At 48.1% G+C, this 25,802-nt stretch overlaps 1 protein-coding gene across 1 annotated transcript in view; it reads left to right on the plus strand.

The window, feature by feature from the left end:
- Positions 1-25,802, plus strand: part of LOC135254811 (lipopolysaccharide-responsive and beige-like anchor protein) — a 208,477-nt gene that overhangs the window by 69,437 nt on the left and 113,238 nt on the right. The window contains 5 exon segments of the mRNA XM_064335333.1: positions 235-368; positions 2,594-2,655; positions 11,621-11,685; positions 13,107-13,215; positions 25,547-25,713. Coding sequence (XP_064191403.1) covers positions 235-368; positions 2,594-2,655; positions 11,621-11,685; positions 13,107-13,215; positions 25,547-25,713 — 537 coding nt within the window.

Raw genomic sequence — 25,802 nt, forward strand, 5'->3', positions numbered from 1 at the left:
AAGGGATTGGTGAAAACTCAGAGCTAGTGTTTATATAGGCTTTACTTTTCTCTGTTAATGTGACTGTGTTTGTTTTTGGAACCAATCAGCTACAAGATGTCATTTTTTGGACCAATCAGTTCCTGTGTTTGATTCTTGTGATGTCAATGTCAGACTCTTGAATGTGAGGCCTAGACTTGCACCTGCCCCTCGCCCGGCGCAGAGGACTCAGGTGAATGTTTCGTGTGACCGCAGTATTTCGGAGAGGTTGGACCACGCTCTGGAGAGGGCCGCGCCCCTGCTGAGGGAGATCTTTGTGGACTTCACCCCCTTCCTGTCCCGCACGCTCCTGGGGAGCCACGGCCAGGAGCTCCTGAATGAGAACACCAGTGAGTACCGCACACATTACACTAAACTGTACCCTCTCCTTAAACGCTAGCCAGATAAACAAGCCTGCCATCTACTGAAACAAAATGGCGGATGCGCAGGTTCCAGTGCAAGTGGCACAGAGGCATAAACCATACAAAAAATAAAAGCGTACTGCTATTTACAGAATACATACATGCAGACACGTTTTTCCAATCCTGCCCCTCCCTCAGTGGAGAGCTTTTACAGGCACATACACAGGGCAGAGATTGCAGGTAATGTGTTCACCATTATTATTATGACATTTATCATCTACTGTATATCTTTTAAGAACATCACTGTTAACTGAAGTTTTCTTGACAGCATATATTGGTACTTGAAGAATGACCTTAGGAAATGTTTGGCTGGATATGATACGCTATTACCACAACACCAAGGCAATTAGGATTTGCACGTTATAGCCAAACAAGCTCAAGGATTTTTTTATGAAGAAAAACACTTGGTCCTACAGTATTAATGCACAAAGCCTTATTCATGTCTTTATCACACCCTTTATTTATGTCTTAAAAGTCCTTGTCCTTATCTCTAGTGGGAGTCTGAGCATATCGCCTGATTCATGTGAGCTAACATAGATGAGCATATTCAATGTTCATATTTCTTTCCTATTCCTTGGCTATCGTTAGCTAACAGTCTGTAAGAAAGTGCACGGTGAACAAAAATTGCTGTCAAAGGGGATGATGTTAAATTAACATGTAATTTGACTGTTATAATTAATTTTATCTAGCTAACCTAACTATTCACAGGTAATTCGCATTGTCACTTCAGTCTTAATTAAATCAACATAAATGGTGAACAAAACAGTACCGTCAGTTATAAGGTTCCTGTAAGGGAAAGAAAAGCTAGATGTCAATCAGCGTGGGTAGAGCGGCTGACCGGCTTTGCGTAATGAATAATCCACTTCCCGAGTGCGCGCCCTTAATGCGATATTAAAAAATCAACAACGCCAATCACATTCACGCCGTAAAGAACCCGGAGTGTCTTCTGAGGTAGCGACTGTAAAGGCCTCTGAGGTTTTATAGAGAAGAGGGGTCAGGGGGGGTCAGGCCACTAATAAGAGTGTTTGGGACGTCTGCTGCCACCGCGCAGAATGGAAAGGTGATTGATAGCCGCGGGGCGGAGGGGACGGAGTAAGTGAGAACGGGGAGGTCACCCAGCCGCTTCCCCCTTGCTGCATAGATAATGGCCCCGCGGCCCTCTGAAACAGCCCCCAAAAAAACAGATAGTACGGATCAATAAGACATATGCTCCCCGCATTTAACGCTGTAATACAAGGCCTAAATATGTATTAGTTTACAGTAACATTATGTCGGTTCATTAGAGTCATCAATACTCCTGCCCCCGCAGATGTTGCTGTATTAACCCTTAAACTTGAGCATGTGTCTTAGATACGTATCAAGTGCTATCCATAGTATACAATTTAATGGTATCCATCAGTGGGAACTCTTGATTTTCTTTTGTTTGAGAAATCTATGCTTTGTTTCATTTGAGTAAAATTTAATTGCTCAATAATATACATTTTGTAATTAAAATATTATGTTTGGCTAGGAATAAAAGAATAATTAGAAAAATGTATTACAAAACACCCACTTTTTCAAGAAATTTTTTTAAATGTGAGAATTCCATTCACAAAAGCCAGGAAAATGCTTTCTCTACTTGATACTTATTAAAATCGACATTGTATACAAAAGCACTGATCACTGTTAAGGTATAATTTAGATCAGTGATCTCCAACCCTGGTCCTGGAGAGCTACAGGGTCTTTTTACAGGGTTTTTGTTTTCACTTTAAAATCAGCACCCAGTTGAGACCCAAGACACCAGGGGAGTTTAGTTGTGTAATCAACTGCTATAATTGATTCATGAAGGGCAGAGTCACTATGAAAACCAGCAGACCCTGTAGCTCTCCAGGACCAGGGTTGGAGACCACTGATTTAGATTAATTAGAAATGAGTTGTGCACCATCAGTGCCTATACTAATGGTGCAAGATTATACACTTTTATTTTTGCTCTGAACCCTTCATCTTTCAGTGAGTAGGATGTGTTATGGTACAGAACCTGACCTTGCCTGCAAGAAGGTGACCAGGCATGAGCACACACACCTGACCGTGCATCCCTGGGTTTGACCGTGTCTGCACTTGGTCAACCACAAGTGCCTTAGCTTGACCCGGCTTGGTCTTTCTGTCTACTCCAGGTCAGCTGTGCATCAAGTCCAGCAGCTCGGTGGTGGAGCTGGTCATGCTTCTGTGTTCACAGGTAAGGCCTGCAGACTCCGCCCACTGTGGGGGGGTGGGGGAGGCGGGTGTGGGAGGGGGTGACGGAGTGGACATTACCTCCGCTTATCTTTCCAGAACACCTCCACGCCAGCCCGCCTTCGTGTCCATTGTGACCTCGAAGCTAAATGTAAAATAAGGCCTCTTTAATGAGCCCCGTATTGGATCAGGGGTCGAGGGTTCTGACCCATTCGGGAACCTTTGACCCGCATTAAAAGCCTGCGCCGTTCCCCGGCCCGGGGAGCGATGGGTAATGCAAAATTAATGCTGCTTTGCATCGATTGGCCTCCTTTCCCCGCCGCCACGTCGCCAAATTTATTTAGGCGGCGCTGACGGGCGGTTCATGAATACAAATGAAAGGTTGATAGCAGGTGCGAGAAATCAATGACGCGGCGTGTCAATAAAAGGATACGGAACCCCCCCCCCCACTTTTTGTTTAAACCGCGAGGGCACCGGGGGGGAAATAAAAGTCTCTCCCTCCCCAGCGGCGCGCCCAGTAGCGTTAGCGTGTTCTCCGCGTTAGCGTCCGGCTCTGCGGGAGCGGCGCGCGCGGGAAAGCGAGAGCGCGGGCGGAAACGCGGAATGATGGATGGCGCCTCTCTTTCCCTCCGCCGGCGCGTTTTTTTTATCAGTTTTATTTTTAAGTGGAAAACGGGGCTTTTCTCTCTCTCTCTCTCTCTCTCTCTCTCTCTCCCGCCTTTCCCTCCCCCACTTACCCTGCATTATTCAGCTCACTTATTCTCCAAAGGTAATATAGAGAGATTACACATCACTTCTGGTGTCACCGGCTGCATACATTTGGCAGTGGCGCTCGGGCGCGGGAGAAGAAGTGAACCGTAGCGTCCGGGAGGGGGGAATAAATGACACGGGCTAATGCACCTATTTGTCATATCTGTCAGGGTGTTGTTTAATGCTAATCTAATCAAAGCCAGAATCTGGCGATGGTGGCGCCCTGCCCAACCCGCGGTCCCTTCCCTGCGAAAAAGACCGGGCGCTCGCTCTGCTTTTTTCTCCCTCGCCGGGGAGAGAGAGAGAGAGAGAGAGAAAAAAAAAAAAGAAAGGCCGCAAATATGGCACTGATTGCTTCAATAAATCATCAGGCCAAATTCTCTCACAGCCAATGCTAATGTAATTTTATTGTGGGGGATGGTCTCCACCCTCGAATTAAAAAAAAGAAAAAAGGATGGGGCTTAAATGAGTGGGTATTTATCCGGAGATAAATTACACTCGCGCTGTTGTGCGGAGATAATTACATTTCCACGATTTTGGCCACGCGTTCTTTGAGCCAGTCAGAAGGGAGAGGTGGGGAGGGGAGGGGAGGGGAGGGGTGGGGAGGTTTGGGGGGGGGGTGCATAGGGGTGGAGGGCATTGATTAATGTCGTTATGAAGTGAAGTTAGCCGCGCTACAGGAAACAAGGAAGACAGGGTATCGCTGGGTATCGGACCGTTGTCACAGATCCCGCGACAAGACGAGGACAGACCTGATTGATTTCACCCCCCACCCCCCACCCCCCGCATCGGAGATGGGACGGAGGATGGGACGACATCTGTAAAATTTTAATTAATTTCCCCGGGCGAGATGGAGTGGGCCGGGTGTCAGAGTTGAAGGGATCAGGTCACGGCGGCGTTTTTAATCACCGCGGTTACGAAAGATGTATGCACGAGCGCCTCGGCACCTCCGCTGAGGCCCGGGTTCCAAACAGCAGTTTGATAGCGCGGCTCTCCAAAGGACCCGTGGACTCCGGCAATTAAAGATCAATCCTCATCGTGAACATTAACTCTGTGGGAGGTGGTTTATTGCTTCCCACTCTCGTATTTTTATTGATTCTCATATATAAGCTTCATATACAAACTCCGCAGTGAAAACGTCTTGTCAACCAGAGGCCAGATTAGACTGCAGAACTGTCTTTCGCTTACTTTGTTGGGGGCGTTGTGAAATAAAGTGGAAATGAGTTTTGGGACTATATGGTGATGGGATTTCTTTAGTTAGTTATTCGGCCAGGCATAAAAATAACATCAATAGTGTTGTGTCAGAGGTTCATATTTTTGCTCAGGTGACAACAATGGGGGTTGTGGAAAGAATGTTCGCTCCATTGTGAAAGGAAGGAATTCCCATTGAAAATCTTGATTTAACTGATCAAAGAATGACTTGAGTGATTGGTTGCCACTGGTTTCATACTGCAACATGCCTGTCAAAAGACTGATCTCTCTCCTGTTGTGTGTCCAGTCTTAGAAAGGGATACTCTTGCTCTAGTCCCCACATTCATTAAAATGGTGTCTTGCCTTGACTTGTGGCTAATGACCTTGGAATTGTAACTTATGCATTTTTTTTGCTTTTGCGTGTGGAGTAGAATTTCTTGTCTCTCGCCTCCTTTGGGGAATCCAGCGTATTTCCCGACATCAGAGAGACGGGTCCTTGCTCACGATTTTAATCTTTTCAGCGAAAGAGAATTGGGTGGAAGACAAAAAATAAAAAACCCGCTCTGAGCTTGTATCAAGACATCCGCCACCGCATCAAGGTAATTGTACGTGATGGAGCCTTCAAAGAGCGTCTCCTCATTACACGAATATCATTTCTGAAAGTCATCATCTTGCCATTCAAACTCCGCCGCGCGGGAGCTCGTTGTTCCGGTCTGGCTAATTCGGTCTGACAGCCCCTCTCCTGCAAGCGGTGCCCCGGTCCCGGGTTCGAAAGAAAATACAACGGCGGAGCGTTCCGAAGCACATCGCTTAAAAAGGCTTCGCTCCTTAAACACCTAATAAATAAATAATGCGCACGGCCACTCTCTGGCACCGTTTCCCCTGCCTAGAAATCATCTCATTGGGCTTCTCCGTGGGCAGCTATCTGAAAGGACCCGTCAGATGAACGTTCTGTTGGCTGCGTCGGCGCTCAGTAAATCAGTCGGCGTTCCCCGGGCCTCGCTGTTACCTCACGCGCTCTCCCCTTTATCAGAATCGCATCCTCTGCGCAGACGGGAGGCAGGCGGACCCCACCGCGCCCCCCCCGTCCTCATCACTGTTATTAGAGCCCATTTACAAAGCACGAGATTTCAGCCTCCGTTTATAGTGAGGTTTGCTCATGGCTTTTTGTTAGGTATGAGCTTTTGATTGGCGGCGGCTAACGTGGCGTTGCATTTAATTATGGGCTTCAAATGAATGTGAAATAGTGGGAATTCTGGTTTCACTTGGATTATGTAAAACATGCGGACACACTTATAGGCAATGCACGTCCTGCCACGGTGTTGTATGGTGGTGTTTGTGCAGCCCAGAGTTCTACTCTCTGTGTCCTGTCTGAGGGTGTCTAGCAATTGTGTCTAAAATGTGATGTGTGCTTTATGGCCCTAGTGCATTGCGGTAATATATCCAGTTCAGATTGAAGATCTTGTGTCACCAGCCCAGCCAGTGAGGAGGCCAGCGTTGACCTGTTTAACAGATGGAGCAGGATGGGCCTGTGAATGGGCAGAGAGACATTGACTTCCCAAAGTACTTGGCACTTCCTGACCCTTGACCTCTAGGCCGAATAGTGAGCCGTGGAGCTGCGGAGTTTAACCTCCTGAAGGCACAGCGCATGCGGTCGTCGTGGCTACAGGATCAATACTCTGAGCTGGAAACCCCCTTTGACAGTGAAGAATCCTTCCAGTGGCCTGGCGCACGCAAGCGACCCAGCAAGAAACCTCCGAACGGATTTCTCTATCGTGTTTTTATAAAGGACCGGCGCGCCATTTAGTTTTCCCGAGGCGACCGCAACGCACGTGAGCGTGGCCGTCGGCGCGGGCCTTAAACGAATCGCACGCCCCGGCGCGTCGCGGAATGAGACCTGGGAGAGGAATGCGGTCCGGAAACCTCTCGCCCGGCACAGCCGGAGCGACACCCCACCGTGTACGAAAACACGCGCGCGGGGTTCAAGATCAGTGCAACCCGAGCGTCTACCCCCCCCCCTCCCCCCCGCGCCCTCTCGTGGTGCGGGACGCCTCAAACGGCCGCCCCCGCGCCTCGCTGGTCTGACCCGCAGGGCGGCGCCACGCTGCTTTCCCCTGCCGGCCCTTTGAACGGCGCCCTCCGGTGCGACGGAGGGAAAACAGAGAAATATCAACCGCCACTTAGCTGAGCGCGGCCCCCCCGCGGCGAGGCAGCCGCGCGGCGTGACGGAGCCCCGGCCGTACAGGAAGCGGGGGCCCCGCCGAACAGGGACCTCTGGAAACGGAGCGCGCTTTACCGCGGCCTCCCGACTGTTTTACGGGCGGCCCGCTCGCCCCTCGACGTAAAGGCACGACGGCGAAGGACGGAATTATTATCAGAGGCCGTAATAAGTCTTTCAAAACAGAAGAAAACTTTCCTGGGCTGCCACAATTAATAAACTAGATGATTTTCCCCCATTGGTCCCAGCTATGAAGATCTGGAATGCGCTCATTTTCCTGTCTGTAGTTATTGTAGCACGTAGCTGCCAGTGTGCGTGCTGTAAAATCTGTGGTGTTATGTTTCAGCTTTGGCCCATGAATATGAGCACGAGAGGAAAAAAAAAGACAAGGACTAAAAATACAAGGAAAAAATACAAAGATTGACACACTGCATCAGATTTGATCAGCGTAGCATGGTCTTTGAAAGCGCTGTATCGATTGTGAAATGCTGAAGAAAATTTGATTAGAACTTTATGAAAATTAGTCTTTTTTTAAATGAAAAAGTAAGTATTACCCTTTCCCCGGTGATGTGGGAGTTTGATTACATGAGTGCTTTGTGTTCAGTTTCATTACAAATTATGTCGATTATGAGAAGTGATTATTAGGTTAACAAAAAAAAAAACAATACTTCAATCATGTTTGCAGATCTTTCCAGGTCAACTGCCTAAGGCAATTGTCAATAACCATAATCTGGTTATATATAGTCCTGCATTGGCTTTCCTTTTTTGTAGGGTTTTAGTAAATATTTCTCTGTGGAATCCCCCATTCACAAACCACAGTCTTGTGTTGTAAATTAATACATTTTTATATAGCCTAACGAGCATCCAAGAACATGCCGGTGGCCGTTTGAGTGTGAATCCCCACACATCTGCAGTGCAGTCATTCCTCTAAGAGGTGTCAGACTGTGTTTGACAAGCCAGTGGATGAAAAACTGTTAGACCTTCTTTAATTCACTACCATGAATGTTGTGTCAGTCTTCTGCTGGTAGAAAACAGTATTATTCTGCTTTAAATGTCGCACTTAAATGCTGTCTTTTAGAAAGGTGTTTTATGTGAAAATGAGGTACATAATATATTTGTGCTTAGTGTCACTGGACTCTTAAATCTGTATTCCTGATTGGGCTTCAGGCTTCTTCAGCCTCAGACTTAGCTCAGTCTAGCTGTCCAGTCCTGACATTCAGCATCCACTGAAGCGTAGTCTCAGCGGAGAGCGCACCAGTACTTTTTTTTGCCACCGTGGGAATGTTCCCTGGCTAACTTTTAGTGAAGTTGCCCCGTTTATTGCAGCACATGAACACTAGTACCGAATTGGAAGCTACGTTGTTCACCAATCCTCACACAGCACCGGGAGCACAGCGGTGATCTTCTCGTTAGGTCTTATTGAGGATCGGCTCTGAAGCTGTTTCCCTCGCCGTACCCAAATGGTCACTGTTGCAGCCGGGGTTAGAGTGCACTGTTGAAGTGACTGAGCCAGTTTATGCGGTGCTCCTGATGTGGAATGGAGAAGAGCAGCCCTGTCCTGCAGCGATTTTCTCTGAGACTGCACTGTCCCTGGAGGAAGTGATGTCATCCCTCTCACTGAACACAGGGCAGCTGCTCTTTGGCTCCAGGGCAGAGGGGCTGAACACACTGACCGCTTCCCCAAGAAACGGACATGACGGAGATTTACTTTAACATTGACCCTATCCTTTTTCATGCCTTCATATTCGTATTATTATTATTAATAGTAGTAATAGTAATGCTGCTACTGCTGCTGCTACTACTACTACAAATAACAATGGTAATTATAATAATAATTATAATTTTAAATATCATTTAAATATAATTATTGTAACAATAATTGTAGCAGCGGCAGTTGGAGTAGGAGCAGCAGTCATATTAATATTGTCATTGCTAGTTCTAGTATTAATAGCCATATCTAGCAGTATTAGCAGTAGCAGTAGTTGTTCTGTTGTAGCAGAGGCGTTAGCATTATTAGCCCTGCAAATGCCGTCATGTGCCGTCTGTGAGACCTGACGATTTCAGGTGGCTGGTCACACCAGGGCAGTGAGACAGGGATGGAGGTGACTGTGGGCGGGTGCTCTCCCGTTTGGAAGGGGGGCAGGGGTGTGGAGAGGGGAAAAGGTGAAAGGTCACAAATGACTCTTTGTATCCTCTCATCATGGGCAGGGTGAAATAAAGCTTATCGGGTCATAAAGTCTGTCAGGGCTGACCGGACCACCAAAATTCAATAACAATCTCAAGACCCTCCGAGTGTTTGTCTTTTCTAATCACGAGGAGGTTCCATGACCCACCTTTTTACTGCATTAATGGCTGGCACTGTTATTCACTTCACCTATGTGTGTGCAATACCAGTGCTCTACAGTCTGTCTACAGTCCTTTTTTATGCTCATTTCCATCTATGCTAATCATTTAGCTGCCTATAGCTTGGCAACTGCTAATTCTTTACAATGATAGTGTTTCTATACACAAATATTCTTTATGTGATGCTACGTGTCATGGATCTTGACTGTCCGGAAGGAAATGTATAGTATCTTTGCTCATCATGCACATCTCTTGTGGTTAGATTTTGGCGTTTCGCATTGGACCGCTTCAGCCGAGTTCATAAAGACTCGTAAGCTGAAAGAGGGACTGACTGGGGAGGAAACGGCGCCCCCTGGGAGAGGCGTGGCCGCTGGCCTCTCGACGGAGGAGCAGCAGTGGAAGAGACGGGCATCTTTACGGCCCGGCTTCCTGCTGCATTTATTTCCACGCAGGCACTGGGGGAGCCGTCCCCCGGGCCCTTCAGCCAGGGGGCCTCACGGTTAACGTCCTTCGGTCAGGGAGCTGCCTTCCTAACCGCCTGCGGCAGAGCGCATTTGCATGCGGCCTGTTCCCCGCTGAGCCCACTCTGCTATCGCGTATAGTAAACACGGTCACTGCCAATAAGGCCCAGCTGAACAAAAAACACTCCCGAGGCCAGGCTGTTTTGATACCGCACCCCCCCCCCCCACCCCACGACGTAATCTGCGTCTGCTTACACTGCGACACGAGTGCGGACGTATTGTGTACCTTTTCCTGCGTAAATAACATTTTCCGCCCAATTACGGGTGATTGCGGTTTCCTCTGCCAGACGGGTTGGCTAGGTAGCCCGGCACCCTGTTTCGCATCAACCTTGGGCCTGCTTATTGATGCACCAAACAAAAGTGAAGTGTATTCTAGGACTTGTAGTGAACAGCCATAAATACAGCAGGCAGCTTGGGTGTCAAAATGGCTTCCAAATAGTGGGAAAACCTCAATAAGAATATTATCTCTGATGTTAGATTTGCTGACACGCTCACGCCTCCCCAGCCTGTGTGCGTGTGAGTGTGCTTGTTTGTTTGCGTGTGCGTATTTATAAAACCAGTCTTGCTCTCATCTAATGAGCTGTTAAGGAGATGACAGCTGCCAGCCCTGCAGACCTTTCCTGGCCTGACAGAACCCCTCTTGCCACTCCAGATGTTTAACCATGTTTATTTTCTTGTATTTTCTCCTCTGATTTAAAAAAGAAAACTCCCAAATCTGTTAAATCTCTCTTCCTGGAGAAAAGGGACGTCCTTGGGGAGGCGGGGGGGGGGGGGGGGTTGGGGGGCAAGGCTGGGGGGCAAGGCATCTATCATTGGCTTCAGCGCTTGTTTTACGGCAGCAGGAAATTGCAGGTGATTAAAAGTAAATTATTGTACTGTAGCTATGAAATTATTGACCAGACGTGGTTCAAACAGTTATTTGTTACGGGGTCTGCTTTGTTGCCTCAGCTCTTTGCCTCAAGGTTTTTTAATACGCTTTTCTTCACGGCTCCCCCAGGAGGGAGAGAGAAGAGCTTTCCACTTCACGCGTGCCGCGGGTCACGTCCCTTTATTATTCTTCCGCTGGCCGCATGCAAAGCGGCGAGACGTCGAGCCGGCCGCGAAAGACGGCGACCGCGGAGGTTCCCCTTCACGGCCTCTCGGCCACGCGCTATTGGCTCGTTTGGGCTAACGCCTCGCCCCGTAACGGGAGATTGAGAGCGGAATTGTGGGGGGCTGTGTGGGGATGAACTCACTGCCCCCCCCCCTTCTGACGGGAGCTCCCGTTACGCGCGGCCTGGACTTCTCAGCGTGCGTGGGGCTAATTGGGGGCGATGGTAGCGGTGGCAGTGTTTGGGTCTGCTCCGTCTCTCCGAACGAGCTGGAACTTCTCCGTCACCGTCATCTGCGGAGCCCGAGAACCAGGAAGAGATGACACTAGCTGGGCGTGCGATTTCCGGCCTGTGTTGGCGCTCGCTATCCCCCGCCAACCGCAAGGCAGGCTATTCGACATCACAGGCTGAGATTTCACACCTTTTACTAATCTTTTTTTTTCATAAAAAGAAACAGGATCTTAACAAATTTGCTCTTTGACTTCTAAGATTGGCACGTGATTAACATGTTATCGGTGTTAAGCCCGCTGCGGTTTCCGAACATCGTGCGCTTTATAGAGAAGAACGAAGTGATGATAGAGGCAGTTCCGGGTGGGCGATCCCATTATTTCAAATTTTACTCGCGACGGAAACTCATTGACCAGCTCTAACCTCGGCTTTTCACACCTTCTTCTCCTGACCCCTCCCCCAAACACCCCACCCCCCACCCGTCTGGGATAACGTTGCAGATCGCCGCCCCTCCCGACCAACCGGGTGGAGAGTGCTGTAACCCAAATGCACTGTTAGCGGGAGGAGTGTACTATTAAGTGTACTGTTTAGTGTACTATTTAACGTGCTGTTTGTGTGTACTTGCAGGAATGGCAGAACTCCATCCAGAAGAACGCGGGCATGGCCTTCATCGAGCTCGTCAACGAGGGGAGGTAATTATAATTTGGAGAGGGTGACCCCCGCTGCCCCCCCCCCCCCACCCCCGTCTTCATTATGCCCCGGACCGAGGAGCACGCGGCCTGTATTGAATAAAAATCAATGCCGCCAGGAAAGGTGATCTGGAGCGGCGGCCCAGAGTTCAAGTCTCCGTCAATACCTGCCTGCTCCTTTGGGACGCCGGGGATGGGAGGGGCTGACGGGCAGGGGGGGAGGGGCCATGATCCCTGACTCCTGCTGCTCATGCTGGGAATAACACAGCTTTCTGTTGCATGGGAGATGAGCTCTCTCTTTCGCTTTCTCTCTCTCAAGCTTCTGCTCTTACTCTCTGTCTCTCAGTTTTTCTCTTTTAACCATGGGGTGGACTCTTTACGTTGTCAGTAATGTCATCCTACGCCAAAAGGTGCTCCCCATAGAGACACAACAGAGATTGATACATCATTTACATATTAAAATATTATTAACATTTAGAAGGTAGTGGGTGGTGGGTGTCAGGAGTGTTAAAAAAAATACTGCTTGACACAATTCTGAATCCTGTGTTTTTGTCATGTTCAGATTAAGAGTACAGTGTGTGCGTGTGCGTCTGTGTGTGTGTGTGTGCGCACGTGTGCGTATGTGCGTGTGTGTGTGTGTGTGTGTGTTGGTGTGTTTATGCGTGTGTGTGTGCGTGCACATGTGTGCGTGTGTGCATAATGCGGGCCCAGGATAGAGAGCAGCATTATTGAGAGCAGGCAGGGTCACAGCGCCCTGTGAAGGCCTGCGGTAACCCTGGGCTTGGGTTACACTGCAGCGCCCGGGGGCTGCTATTGTTCCACGTTACACGCTCCTGACCTGCTGTGACCCCGGGATGGGGAGCACCTGTTCTTGGCTGGGGCACTATTGAACGTTTGATTGGTCCAGATAACATTAGGGATTTCCACGCGTGTAGCGCCATGGCAGAGGTCCCCACTGTGTCAGATGCATATCAGTAACAAATCAATTAGCTTTCACTCCATGTGGGTCTTACCAAACTCCCCTGTAACTGTTCAACCACATCTGTGTAATTCACCATTGTGAAAATAGGCAAATCTGAGCACGATGATTTCTCTTTTCTCCTGCTCTGTGTGGTGAATGTCATGGCCGTGGTTTCTCTCTTCCCCATATGTTGAATACAATGGTTTCTTTGTTCCCCCATATTCTACATTGAATATGATTTAGATAGTTTCGTCGTTTCCCTGTACTGTGTGTTGAATGTGGTAGTTTCTATATTCCCCTGTATTGTGTTTTGAATGTGATGGTTTCTCTGTTCCCCTGTACTGTGTGTTGAATGTGATGGTTTCTCTGTTCCCCTGTACTGTGTGTTGAATGTGATGGTTTCTCTGTTCCCCTGTATTGTGTGTCTAATGTGATGTTGATGGTTCCTCTGCCCCTTTAACAGTCTGCTCAGTCATAACATGAAGGATCACCTGGTGCGGGTGGCCAAAGAGGCGGAGTTCATCCTGAACAGACAGCGTGCTGAGGACCTCCAGAAACACAGAGAGTTTGAGGTGAGTGCTCTTACCCACAATCCCCCACTCTCTACACAGGACATGGGAGGGTGCAGTCTGCATAGACAATCCTCTACTCTCCAACACACAGCCAGATGCAGTCTTTACCCATAATCCCATGCTCTCTTGAACACAGGAGGGTGCATTTCATACCCACACTCCTGCTTTCTCTAGGACGAAAGATACAAATCCTGCCATCTTACACGTACTGCACATTCGTGCTGAGCTACTGTGGTACAGTCATAAGATCTGTCTGTGATCTTAGGCAAGTCCCCAGGCATAGAGGAATCTAAGAAGCTGCAGTTTTCTCCCCCACTCTTTACAGTGACATAAAATGAATCACTTCTATCTCCAGACATACAGAACCAAAAAAAAAACAGTCCAGGTGCAAGACGCTCAACAAGGCGAGTTATTTATGAACCCACAAGCCGCCATCCTCCGACTCCCATGATGCCAGAACTGCTGTTGTCAGTGATGCTGGCAGACCTCTCAATGCAGCCCACAGTAAAAAATGCTTTCTTTTAAACACGATGAATAATGAAGACCCCCCCACCCCCACCCCCCCCCCTCCTCTGTAGATTACCCTTGGCACGTACCTTAACCAAAACATACCGGTGTCTGAGATGTTAATTTATCCCGGACTCGTTGGGCGGGGGTCCAGGTGCCCCCCGCCGCCTCCGGGGGGGGGCCGAGTACAGTCCCGCCATTGAGCGGGAGCGGCGGCCTTGGCGCTGGGGGCCGGCCCCGGGACCCTCTCCCTCCCTCGCTCCTCTGAATCATTTCCTGTCCCGCGGAGCCGGGCTGATTGCGCTCCCGCAGGGCGTGTATTTCCCGCTGACAGGAATACGGCCGCCGAGCCCGGGCAGAGAGAGGCTCCGCCCCCCCGGGGGCCCGGCCAGCACTAAAGCTGCCGCCGCCAACAACGCCGACAGAGGGACCGGGCCGCGGGGCAAGACCCGGGCCTGAAGAGCCCTCTGTTTTTTTCTTTTCTTTTCTTTTCTTTCTTTTTTAAAAATAAAAAACATGCTGGAGTTGTAAAAACGTGCGATGTTTCACGGAGGGTCACGCCAGGGTCTTGCTTGCCACGAAGCACCCCGAACCGAACGGGCACGGTTTGAACGACCGCGACTTTCTGTGCTGGCTTCTAGTGGTGAAATGTCGGTACTGCAGGAGCCACCCTTCTGGTCAGCTGAAGCACTGGGACTTCACAGTTCACCACACAAGTCTCAACCGCGGCCATGCTTATAGCCGACCACACCTCCTCCCTGTGAATGTGACTTTTGTTGTGTTCTTTCTGTAGAATGCATGAAGGAACTAAACTCTCCAGGGAAGTTTCAGATTTTAAACCCAATGCGCCATCTTACCAATACGCCTGTGCACAAATCGCACTGCTCATAACCATCATACATCATATCTGCACAAAAAATTAAATGTAGGTTATGCTGTGAGTTTTCCATGTGACTGTAGGAATAATGACCGCTCCGCTTTAAAATATATGTGACAGCGCGTAGGCAGAACAACGAGTGTTCTCACAAGATGTGTACAGACACTGTAACAAAATATCCTTTTGAATAGCAAATCATAAAAATGAGAGGAAATGACTCCATGACAGCCACATCACATGTCCGTAACGGCTTTGCTGAGCTCTGTTTCTCCGCTAACTCCAGGCCTGTCCAAAAGCAGACAGGAGGCCTGACCGGGCGGTGACACGTGGAATTTCTCAAACCAAAGTTTTTTTCACGGCTTGTACCAACCTTGTCAGCTGCAATTACGCCGGTTTTGTTTCCCGAACGTCCGGGACGACGGATTAAAGCGCCGCACCGCGCTGGTCCACCGGTTGACGCGGGACAGAACCCAAACAAGCGGCCGGTGTTTGGCGTGCGTGTGACGTTCCTCCTCGCGGCTCGAAACGCTCGGGTGAGGGAGGTGTCAGAGGAAGCCGCTCAGCGCCGAAGAAGGTTTATTCATGAGTCACTTCAGTAAAAACAATGCTAAACAAACAACAGAAAAAAAGAAGTTATGTTTTGTCGACTGGCTTTAGTCATCCTGTCACACAGCTTGCGTTTCCAGTGTTGAATTTAGGAAATTAAAAAGAGCTGCTGTGTTTTTATTTTATTTTTACAACCTGTACATTTTTTTACCAAGGGCAGGCAAGTATTTTTCCTACCTTGCCAGAGACCTTCCCAAACCAAAGGCCCAGTTTTTTTTTCTTTTTCGTTTTCTTGTTTGTACCCCCCTCTCCTTTTAAATGACTGTCCTGTCTACTGCTATAATCAGATATCCACATAGCCACGCAAACTATGTTTTACAATTGAATTCCCCACTTAAATGTGGAGGGGGAGCTCGTGCTTGACCTCTGAGAGAACTGAGCCTCTGATAAGTGCAGCACTGATATTGCCGTATTGATTTTCCTCCATTCTGGCTCTCCCCCCGTCTTTCTCAGAGCCGCTGGTTTCATCCCGTGCCACAATAAAAAAGGAAACCACCGAATGAAACATGCCCCTGGGGCGAGATTTTTTTTGCGGTCTTCAATTTTTTTTAAAGGCCAGGTTTATAGCGTTTATGTCTTTTGGTTTTTGGAGGATAACAACAAAAAAATATAAAAGCAGAAAGTGTTGCAATCAGGGAGCGATTGTGCCTTTATTTGTTATGTAGCCCGCACTACATGAGGCTTAGTACTGGCCTTTTGAGACAAAGAATAATGGCAGCAGGTTTGTTGTCCTGAAAAAATTATCCTGACAAAAACAAAGCTTTGTTTTTCCATACTGATATATTTCATAAAAATGAATTAATATAGCCACTTAACGGAATTGTGCTCATAAAAATGTTATACTCCATTTATTACTCTTTGTGAGGTGCTTCTAATAAAATATTTGCAGTTATTATATTGTCATAATTACAGTATTTACATTTATACCACTACAGTGAGCACTTTCGTTCTTGCTTAAACTCTATTCTGACACTGATGGCATGGGGTTCTACTCAAGACCACATGTTCACTGAAAAATTGATGAACGGGTGAATATACTCCACTCGTGCTATACTATAATAGACAATATTTATGAATGGTGATTGACAGATAGGTAAAAGGCATTGTGGACCTTTAGTGACATTTACTTGGTTTAGTTGTTGAGAGGTTACTTGAAACAATGATATTTTGCCATGTGTTGCTGGTCTGTACATGAACACAAGGGACTGTGTACTGTAGTTATCTGTCGGTTTTCTGGTGAAGAAGAGTGGACGCGTAGGAGAAGCAGTTCAGTGATAGTGCTTAGACCGTGTTGCTAGTAGCAAACCGCGTGGCGTTATGCACAATACCGGAAAAGTGCAGTCGGCGAGGTGCGGTTTTAGCAGTCCCGTTCGCGAGCCACTGGAGGGGAAGGAGGCGACCGCGCCAGGGGGGGACGAGCGCGGCCCCTTTCCCCCGAACGCCGCGGCGGGTAATGGAATCCGCGGCTAGCTGCGCGGGAGCTCCGCGGAAGCGCCGAGACACTCGGAAGTGAATTATTAAACAGATAAAAATAAATTTATGTTTGCTCCCTGTCACAGTCCATATCCGCGGGAAGCGGTGATGGAGGGGCGGGGTGATTTAGGGCGGGTTTGCTCTCGGGGATGGCGAGCGTATGCCCGCGCCCGACAGGATTGAGTTATCCCCGCTCCCGAGAGTAAGTTACTGCGTCGCGGCCTGACACAGACGGAGATAACAGGCCGAAATTCAATTACCTTTTAGTGTTTTCTTTCTAATGGGATCGGTAATGTGGAAAAGATCTGGAGATGATGCCGCTCCGTGGAGCGCCGCTATCTCCTTCGATACCCGATTCCGAGGAGGATAGCGGAGGGGGGGGGGAGGGCGGGGCTCGGCTCCTTCTTTACAGCCCTTCATTAGGGATGAGTTGTGGAGGGCTGTGGGGCCACAAGGCCAGATTAGGAGGTCCCGATAGCAAAGAGTAAGGTAGACGTGAGGTCATTTCTTTTCTCTTTTTTCCCCCCTTTCCCATTCTTTCTTTTTGTTCACTTTGTCCGATCGGGTTTGTAATGCGTTTTATACGAGCGCGCTCGGATGTTAATGGAAGCCAGCGCGAAAGCGGGCGGTTAGCTTTGTAATTAGCCCTCGTTGTCACCGGCCGTCCGTCTTAGGCTGTGATTATGGGCAGCGATATGCACGTGCCCAGTCTTTGTAGACCGCGCATTAACTCCACATCGCCTCTGCTTACTGTTCAACCAGCCAGCAGCACTAAAGCACAATAGCAGCGATGATGCGTACCCCAGGAACAGAATCAATATCGACGGCTTGTTCCTCCAGAACAAACGGGTGGTATTAGTAAATGTGTAAATCCAGTGGAAAAGGCTCCTTTGAATTGTGAGGCACTGCTGCATAATGCACAGAAGTCGTGAATATGTTGAAGCACAGGGTTGTGCTGGACTGTGTAATCTCACCTGTGAAGCACAAAAGGAGAGATGGAGCTGGGTAGATCTTTGTTGGTGTGATGCTTGGTTTTTAGGGTTGGGTTATTATGCTACAAGTGACTCTTCTGTTGTACTGCCCCCGATGATACAGGTGCGGCCCCTCTTATTACAGTGCACACCCTTGTTGTACAGGTGTGGGTGTGGCCCTCCATTTCACGGCTGTGACTTAGAGCACCGATGCCGCACCTCAGGGGCTGTCTAATAGGCATACCTCGGCGTTAGCATATGTGCGTACGTCCTCCCGTTTTCCCTCCCAACCACTTGTCAGACCCGCCACCTGACAGACAGATGGCGTCAAACGACGCCGCGGCGGAGAGACACGCCCCGGTACGGCGCCGTAGCCCCGCGTTCTGAGCGATGGCGGGGTTCTCAGAGGGCCGTTTCCGCCGTGATTTACAGACGGGGGAACGCGCTCTCTCGCTCGCTGGGCGATCGCCCGTCTCTCAGGGGTGAGCGGCCAGCCATGTTACATCCCTGTAATTCATCTGACACGAGCGTGGCGGCCATACTTCATAATTCATAACGTCAGATCGTAAGGAGCGGGAGGCCGCCGCTCTCCGTGTCCAGCCCCGATCTGCTGAATGTGGCACGGCCTGCCGGTGTTATTTTACTGCAATGCTCTGTGTGTGTGTGTGTGTGTGTGTGTGTGTGTGTGTGTGAGAGAGTGTTTGTCTGTATCTGTTTGTTTGTTTGTGTGTGTGTGTGTGCACATGTGTTTGCATGCGTGTGTGTGTGTGTGCAAGTGTGTGTATGTTAATGTGTGTGCGTGCGTGTGCATGTGCAGGGGTTTGTATGTTTTGGTGTGTGTGTACATGCATGCCCACGTGCGATGTGCGTATTTGTATGTGTGTGTGTGCTCATGTGGGGGTGAGTGAGTGTGTGCATTTGTGTGTGTATGTATGATTGTGTGCGCATGCGAGTGGTCCGATGGTTGGGGTGTGGTGTGTGGTGTGACAGTGTGTGTGCATACGCACGCGTGCGTGGTCATGTGTGTGTGGAGATATTTCACTTCCACAGAGGTACTGCGGCTCTGCCAGCTGCCCGTGCGGCCAAGGACTTGACTTAATGAGCCTTTAATTAACCTGAGACAGTGGGCTGTGAGAGTAGATGGAGCTCTCGGCACTGCATTATTCATGGAGTCACTTCCCTGGATAAGGCAAGATCACAAATGACTGGATTATCGTTTTTTCAGTTAGTTTTTATTGTCATCTGGTAGAAAGAATCAAACTGTAGTTGAGAATATTTAGCCAAGTGCAATATGGGCACTTTTTAGACTGTAAAACAAACTAGTGCACAAACTAGTGGTGTTGTTACAGACAGTTCATTGTGTTAGGAATGAGGCAGAGACCCTTCAGATGGAGAGAGATCTGTGGTTATAGACAGACGGTCCATCACTGCTGGAGTGAGACGGACTGTAAACCATGAGGAGTGAGACTGTGCTGTTGTGTGAATCTAATGCTGCACCAAATCAGTGTCTACAGGCCACCCATGAATCAGAACAAATTGGCTTTTTTTGTGTCATTCAGGAGATGTATGTTACAGCTACCAGCATGGTTCTGTCAGGTCTGCCCTATGACCCTGCCTAAGAAAAACTGAATTTACACTCGGGCAAAGAGATAATTATTTTTGAAATAAGTTGATCCTTAAAATGTCTTAAAAATATCCTAAATGTAATAATGTAGTAGCACCCTAAATTAACTTAGCATCTGATGTGGTCAAGATTTCTCAGTTCATCTTCTTTATTACATTGACCAATCGAGTCCCAACATCTGTGAACAGTAGGTAGATGATCCATGGTTGTATGGGATTACTGTGTTGTTTGGACATCACACTGCCTTTGGGGTGAAATGGTGGACTTGCACTTGACAGCCAGCACACGTTTTTAAAAATATGCAGTTAGACTAGGGTAAGGCTCTGAAGATGGGGCGGAGACATCAGTGTGATACTTTACAGACAGCAAACCCAGTGCACCTCCGTAGCAGTGAGACACAGTGCCCTGGTTTGTGAGTGAGACACTCGTAATATCAGACACAAATAGTGAGAGTGGTGAAGTAGACAGACAGACAGCACTGTTTTGTAAAAGTGAGATGGTAATGTAATATCAGAGACCGACAGTGAGTGTGTTGAAGCAGACAGACAGACTGACAGACAGACAGCACTCTTCTGTAAAGGAGATATGGTGCTGTAATATCAGAGACAGACAGTGAGTGTGTTGAAGCAGACAGACAGACTGACAGACAGGCAGCACTCTTCTCTAATAGTGCGCTGGTGCTGTAATATCAGATACAAACAACGAGAGTGGTGAAGCAGACAGACAGACAGACCAACCGTCAGCACTCTTCTGTAAAAGTGAGATGGTGCTGTAATATCAGAGACAGACAGTGAGTGTGTTGAAGCAGACAGACAGACTGACAGACAGACAGCACTCTTCTCTAAAAGTGCGCTGATGCTGTAATATCAGAGACAGACAGTGAAGCAGACACACAGACAGACACCATGCCTCTAGGAGTGAGGCTGTTGCGATAGCAGACAGACAGACAGACAGACAGAGTGATGTGGAGCTGTGCTGTTGGAGCTCAGCTCTCCCGCTCTCTTGTTGGCTGTCTCTTCCCTGTGTGTAATTAAGTCCCCTGGTGATGCTTCCGCACGACACATCGTTATTCCTGTGGCCTGTGCTCAGGGGACTGAATAGCAGATATATGGTTATTTTTCCCCCCTCTTTCTCTCGCTCTCTCTCTCTCCTTCCCTGAGCCTTTCCACGGCGATGCGGGAGCTGTCCTGTGTGCTACAATACCCGGGAAAAATCAGGAATGGCCACGGCTTTCTCCTCAAAACAGCAGTTCAGCACGGCACGGATGTGTATTTATGCACACTTCTGAGTGTTTTTATTTTTTTAAATACAAATTACGCGAAACAGTTGATGATGTGGCAGCCATGTTCATTTGAATGATTTTGACTTGTGCCAATGGGCATCACGCACTACCTCAAAAGTGACTGACCTTGGTATTTTGTGTGTGGGAAAGTGTACACAAAAAATGTATTTAGCATTATCTTTAAACTGGTGGACACCTTTATTTTATGCACCAAGGTTTATTTTGCCCAGAGTACTGGGTCTTCCTTTGTGATCAGTGGCTGTTGCTGTGGAGGATGCTTCCTTACTGCTATGCTCAGGCAGCATGACAACACACAGTGTGCTACACAGTCTGTAGTCTGTTTGTGCCCAGTGCGTACATTGCGCTCCACACGTGTACGCAGGTCAGGTTTATGCCACACTGGAGAAGGTCCTCTGTTCAACATTCAGGGGGGGGAAAAAAAAGGAGCGAAGCGGTCACTTTCAAAAGGACGAATATTTTTCATTTGCCGCACGTGTCGCGTGCGCTTTATTATTTTTCAGGCGAAAAAAATAGAAAAAGGAAAGAAACACGACAGCTCGCGCGTACGATTCTTCAACTGGCGTGACCTTGAACTGGCGGCGAGCCACTACGGTACTACGGCGGAGCAGACGGATGCGTTCGGGGGGGGGGGTGGGGGCGGCCGGGCGGGATGAAGAAGCGGCCTGTCTGCCGGTCGGGACCGGTCCATTAAAAGCAGGGGATAGGAGCGGAGATGGTTTGATAAGTGTCGGGCTTCTCCGCCGCTGGGAGGGACGAGGGGGTGGTGGTGGTGGGGGAGGTGGGGGGGTGGTGGAAGGGGGGGGGGCTGGCGAGATTCGTTTCCGCGCGGCGGGAAAATCAATACGCGGAGGCTCCGGGTGACAGGGGGCATCATTTCAGAACTGTAGCGCCTGTCAGACGGTGTCAGTCTGTGACTTTTGTTCGCCATCGTACTTTCGGGCTTTCATTTTTCTTTGTCTTCGCCGTCCCCGCTCGTTCCGGAGGAGGAGGAGGAGGAGGAGGAGGCCGCGCGCGAATTCCCCTGCCGCCGTTTTATGTTCCCCGTTTTAAACTGGAGGGCAGGGATCAAGTGCGGGAGAAGGAGCGATTCCGAAAAGCGCACCGGTGCCCGTTGTTTGCGACCAAAATGTCCCTCTCCCCCCCCCGTGCCGCGATCTACGACGGCGCCTGATTCTTGGCGAATTTGCATCGGCGCAAAAGACAAGGACGCTCCCGTCCGCCGGACGGCTTTCCCCGCTTTAAACAAAACCCTGGGGGACGAGGTGTCTGAGGACGGGAGAGGAGAAATTGGAGAGGAGCGGAGGTGCCGGTGTGCCGCGTGCCACTGTGTCAGTAGGGTACAAATGAAGAGCTTTAATAAGATCCCCGCCGTCTCCGTCCTCCGCGAGCCCTGTTTCCCCGTGGCAGCATTAAAAAGCTGAAGGGACGTGCTGAAGGCTGCGTTCACAGCCATTTTGGCTCTTTGTCTGCGACGCGTAAGCGCAGGTCTGAGATGCAATGATGAGGCAATGACCCACTTGCATGCTGATTAATCAAGTGAATCAAGTCTTCCACAGTAGCAAACCATTTCAACAGAGTTTTAATATTTGATTTGACTTGCAGCAGCCAGATGTATTGAAATGCATAGCAGACCTCAGAATACACTGTGGTGGGAGTGTTTGCTTCGATTCGCTCGGGTTGAGATTACAGCTCTCCGGTGATTTAAGTCTGTTTTGCTTACATAAATGTTTAGTTCTTCCTTATCTGATGAATTCCTAGAGACATTGCAATGCATAATTTATTACAGTGGATCCTGTTGAGTGCACTACCCCATCTCCTCAAATGCATATTTTAGATGCGATAGTAAATAGTGAGTATGCGATTCAACTTCATCAGAAATAGCTCACAAAACAAAGACATTTAAAGCACAAGTTCTCACGCGTGGGTTTTTGTGTTTGGTGGGAGTCACTCAACAATTTTTTTTGCGTTAGTGTTCCATTCAAGTCTGTCCCAAGTTACATTTTCTCTGTCAGTCTATGGCCTCCTCTGTCTTAATGGAGTTTAGGATTTCGTGATTGCAGCGGGAAGAATTGCCATCTTCAGCACTCTCCAGACGATCGGCTGAGAGACGCGTGTCGAGTCGCTGGCTTTCATTCTCCGTATTGTTCCGCAGGGTGTTGAGGCGACACGGCAGCTGGCTGTGGAGCCTTGGCAAGTTTGCCCGAGGCCCACCTGTTTTTGCCCGGGTCACGGCCATGACATCACCAAAACAAAGGCCCGACATTCGGCCATGGTGACGGTTCTTTTCCACGTTCAGGCTTAGCGAACCATGGTTGGGGAGTACAGTGTGAATGAGTGCGCTGCAGTGCTATGTGATAGCAGCTGTTTGACTGTAGTTCCAGGGGACTGGTTGTCGACTCTTTGCCAGCTCGTTAGCGTTTGGTTGTTAGCCTAGGCTGGGTTGTGACCGATTATCTGGGCCCTTGAAACAAAGCTTTCTCCTTACATATGTAATTATTTTTTAATTGTTATTGTTATTTTACTCTAAATGCAAATACGCATGCAGATGAGGTAGGTACCGTATTCATGTTCAGATTCAAAAGATTTATTTTTACCCATCAACAAATGCCAAAACTGTGCATATACACTAATAATTCTAGCATGATAGTTTATCAGTGTGTAAAAAGTAGAACGGTGAAGAAACTGGGCTTGTGACTCAGAGGTTGCAGGTTCGATTCCTGTTCAAGTACTGGTGGCGCACCCTTGGGAATTATGGGTATTTAACCTGACGCAAGGGTATTTAACCTGACTTGCTACAGTAGATATCCAGCCGTGTAAATAGATAGTATACAAATGATAAATATTTCAGTTCATAATTGTCCATGTACACACTGAGAGGATATGGTACACTGTATGAAGGGAAGTCTTGGTGGCGACCATAGAGGTTTGAATGCCCAAGATGGCGGTGGCGTATTGCAGGTACCCTGCAGTGGCTTGCCCCCGTGTGATCTCTCTCTATTTCCCTGTGTGCCTGTGGATGCTGTCACGCTGGCTAACGGGGCCCGCATCTCACAGATGGAGATTAATGGCCTCAGCACCCAGTCCCAGCCTCATCAGAGGGCCAATGTCCATGGCTAAAGGGGTTAATGTTTAAAGATTGGGCCCGGAATTCCCGTAAAATATTTTTGTTTGATTTCCATTTCATCATGCTTTTAAGGTCAAACTTGACTTTAATGTTCCCACAAAGAGACGTAGATTGATAATTGGGAAAGAATAGCCTTCTAATGTGATTTATACCTATGGATTTTCTGTCAGATATGAGAAGTTGCTGTTGGAATTGGAGGGGAGGACCCATTATAAACCACTTTAGTGTGTTTACTGGTAACATAGTGGGGCAGGTTTCATTTGTGCAGCCATGGATCCACACTAAAGAGTACTGTACGTCCTCTGTCCCATCGGGTTTACATTCATTTGATTCAATTTACTTTATCCAGTAAGCAGGGTATAGCACGGGCAATTACATTAGTCCTCTGAATGTTGTAGCTTAAATGTAGCAACCCATCCCATCTTTTTAAATCCCTTCCCCTCTGTATTGTATCTAGCACACTCCCAGCAGTAACAGTGAGCAAAAAAGACCGTAATAATGCATTAACTGCACACATCGCTTGTAGAGCTTTACAATCGCCATGTTTTATTGAAATATCTAAGGGAACTTTGATGTGCATTTGCCTTGAGAATATAAGACCACATGCAGTAATGATGATAACAAGCCATTCAGCTCATCTGGGCTCATCTTTTATCAACAAACTAGAGAGTATCCGGAATTTGAGCAGCACAAGGGGCTACCTTGACTGTGTGACTTGGAAAGTTAAAAAAATAAAAATAAAAACAACGTACTTACCTTTGGCTAATTTCCAAAGGCCCCTGCTCTACTGATTGAACTCAAAACGATAATCTTTTTTTAGTTTTTAGTTTTTAGTTCAGTTTATCAGTCGGTTTTATGGATTCAAAAGCTGCAATCAAATCCCCTAACTGAGTTCCTTATCATCCATATTGCATTTTACTATAGAATGTTTTGTACAATACATGAGAATTGTGAGGTCTACCTTATATTTTGTGTTCTACCTTGAGGTAGCCAACTGCTCCACCATTAAGCACACACATTCTGTCTATACAGAAGATTCTCTGCTTAATTTGATTCAAGTTCCCTACAATATGCAAGGACAAACTGCCATTTCTTACTGTGAACTTATGAAGCTTTAGGTGCAATGTTTCAATGTTTTTGGTGAAGTTCAAAAAAAACATATTTGATTACAGTCAGACAGAGAAAAATGTCTTTCTCTTTCCCTTTCTTGGGTATATTTCCCCCCCTCATTTTTACCCCAGGCCATCAGTAAACATGTGTCCAGTATTATTAATCACACTGACAGCAGGACAGCGGTGACCCTACAGTTACACTGGCTTCTGCTCCGTGTGGAGTTGTAGCTTATGCAGCCGCTAGCTTCGTATACAGGAACGCATGCAGGGTTCGCCTGCACTGGAAAACGTTACACAATCCATTACATTACATTGCATTGCATTACATTACAGGCATTTAGCAGACACTCTTGTCCAGACCAACCAACAGGTTTGCATTATTTACACTGTATCCATTTAGACAGTACTGCAATTCAGGTTAGGTACCTTGCTCCAGGGTACAACGGCAACATCTACCCAGGAATGGAACCTGCTGTCTTTAGGTAGCAGTGTGTTCACTCTCTCTCTCTCTCTCTCTCTCTCTCTCCCTCTTTGGCACTAACAAAGGGACAAAATAGTTTACGACAAATAGTAAAAAATAAAAAATCAAACATCAAATGATTTGCCATGTTCCAGTATGGAGAGTCACGAAGTTCACAAATGTGGTCAGGACAGTACTTGAAGCAGTTGACTTGTGTTTGAATGTTCACGGTCGTCATAGTGATTTTTAGTAACACGAACGTGATTTGTTGCAGGCCCAGTCCGCCGAGTATTCTGCTGAGAAGTGTGAGGAGGAGAGAATAAGCGATCACCTGATCAGGGCGGTTAAATACCGGGATCACGTGACCGCCGGCCAGCTCATCCAGAAAATCGTGAACATCCTGATGGACAAGCGCGGAGCGTGGGGAAGCTCCACCCACAAGTAAGACATGCCTCCTCTTCCTGATCCTCCCTCAACTCTGTCATACCATCCTCTCCCACTTTCTCTTCTCTATCTTTCCCTCACTCTCT

The sequence above is a fragment of the Anguilla rostrata genome, chromosome 5 (genome assembly GCF_018555375.3).
Source record: "Anguilla rostrata isolate EN2019 chromosome 5, ASM1855537v3, whole genome shotgun sequence".
Taxonomy (NCBI): Eukaryota; Metazoa; Chordata; class Actinopteri; order Anguilliformes; family Anguillidae; genus Anguilla; species Anguilla rostrata.